Source organism: Xenopus laevis, chromosome 1S, assembly GCF_017654675.1.
Source record: "Xenopus laevis strain J_2021 chromosome 1S, Xenopus_laevis_v10.1, whole genome shotgun sequence".
NCBI lineage: Eukaryota > Metazoa > Chordata > Amphibia > Anura > Pipidae > Xenopus > Xenopus laevis.
Window position 1 is genome coordinate 105340576 of NC_054372.1, and position 1901 is coordinate 105342476.

A 1901-nucleotide genomic window follows, 5' to 3' on the forward strand; every position below is an offset into this window, starting at 1 on the left:
ATTTATATGCCGGTGTGACAGCAATTCAGCTGTTTTAGAAGGAAACAAATCCGTATCCAGCACCACGTTCTTATATTTCTAATATTCCAGACATGCTGAAGCTGATATTGCTGATCAGTATTTCCAAATAAAGAAAGGAGGTTCCTTGCTTCTTATTTTTAGTGTTTTAGTCCACTCCCTTGCTGTTTCTGTACACCCCTCCCTTTCCTCACATACTCTTGCATTAGGAGATGAGTGTCTCACTTTCCATTCATGCACAGTTTGAACACATACAGTAGCTGACTGTTCTGGCATCCGAAAGAGCAGCATCCTTCTCCCTGTGGATTTAACTATAAGATTCACACCTGCTTCAGGACTAATGTGTTCACAGATGATTAATCCTTCTTATGCCAGAGTTATTGTGATCTTTTTAAGAATTCCCTAGGAAGGAGATAAGGAACCACATGCTGGAGTCACCAGGGAACTAGTAAAGGCTTTTGCTGCTTAGGAATCTGTGTTCTACTTTTTTTTTGTAACATCTTTGCAAAGTTGTTGTGTGATTGCAATTGGGAAACAGTAACAAGAGCTGTCTATGTCCCTGTGGATAAAGTACAATTTGATGGTTTAAAGAGATGAGGCCAGATGATATCAACCCTCGTACTGGACTGGTGGTGGCCTTGGTGAGCATCTTCCTGGTCTTTGGGTTTATGTTTACAGTGTCTGGGTTTAAAGGGGAATCTCTGGGGCCAATTCCTCTTATCGCCATTGGACCTGCAATTTTTTTCCCAGGAGTAGCTGTCATTTCACTTGCCAGGAGAACAGATGGCTGTACAAAGTGGCCATATAAAAAGTGGATTTGCTGGAAGAAGACAAAAGACAAAGAAGACATAGAGCTTTTAAAGACTCCCTCAGACATGGGATCTGGAAAGGGGAGCTCTAATGAGCTGGATAAAAAGGGAGAGAAAAAGGAGAAAGGTGAAGAATGTGAGTCTAGCAAAGTTATCACCATAGAGGATGCGAGGACTCTTATAAAGGGAGTGGACCAAGATGAGGTGCATCAGTCCTATTCTTCTAATGCCTTGCCAGGTGGGGTAGAGAGTACTTGTTCAGTGTTTGATAAGACATGCTCAGCCGACAGGATTATTTACACAGCCACAGAGGAGAAGGTCACTCTGGATCCACGAGATAAAGAGGCTGCTGCCTTCACACACAAGCAGGACAGGTACTGCTGTTATGTACAAGCTACAGAGGTGAACTGGGACCAAGAGACAATTGTTTAACTTGATTTAGTTGCACACATATACTCACTATGGAAATGTTTGCACTGCATGAAAGATATTGTATCTGATCAAAACAGATGTGATACTTACAGTTGAAACCTTTTACCCAAAGTATCCCTGCAGACCAGCATGTTTACGGTTATGAGTCCCTTGCCTCTGGGTTTTTTTTATTTTGTTGGATTCTCCAATTGTTCCTTCTGTGAATCCAGTGCCTTGGTAAGGAACAGTACATCTGAACAGACATGCATTAAAAGATAATCAGATATATGAAATGTACAGACAAAGGCTCAGGCTATCTGTATTCTATAGACAGCCTGTTAATACACTGGAGGCTATTATATCATCGTTATCTAATGATTTGCTGCAACAACAGTTTATTTTAGATATCATGTATGCCTACAATACTGAGTTACACTTAAAAGCATCATTATAATCAAAATGCAAACTTTGCAGTTATTTGCTTAGGATGAAATACATATTTTCTTCCAAATTTTACATTTTCTGGGAAAAATACTTAATAACATTAAGTGGTGTACATGCAAAAATGGTGACTCTTCTGATATACAATGCAAAGGTTTTTGGCTTTCACGGATTGTCTTAAAGAAAAAATGAATACTCCCCCCCCTCCCAAAAGGCCCTCTC

At 40.2% G+C, this 1901-nt stretch overlaps 1 protein-coding gene across 1 annotated transcript; it reads left to right on the top strand.

Annotated features, from left to right (window-relative positions):
• The first annotated feature begins 611 nt into the window (after positions 1 to 611).
• tmem215.S (transmembrane protein 215 S homeolog) lies at positions 612 to 1662 on the top strand. Its single transcript, XM_018242853.2, has one exon. It carries the CDS (start codon positions 612 to 614, stop codon positions 1257 to 1259), a length of 648 nt encoding a protein of 215 aa, XP_018098342.1. The 3' UTR covers positions 1260 to 1662.
• The last annotated feature ends 239 nt before the right edge of the window (positions 1663 to 1901 follow it).

Bases quoted from the DNA above. Each gene is read 5' to 3' on its own strand.
- tmem215.S (XM_018242853.2), top strand. From the start codon at position 612: ATGAGGCCAGATGATATCAACCCTCGTACTGGACTGGTGGTGGCCTTG.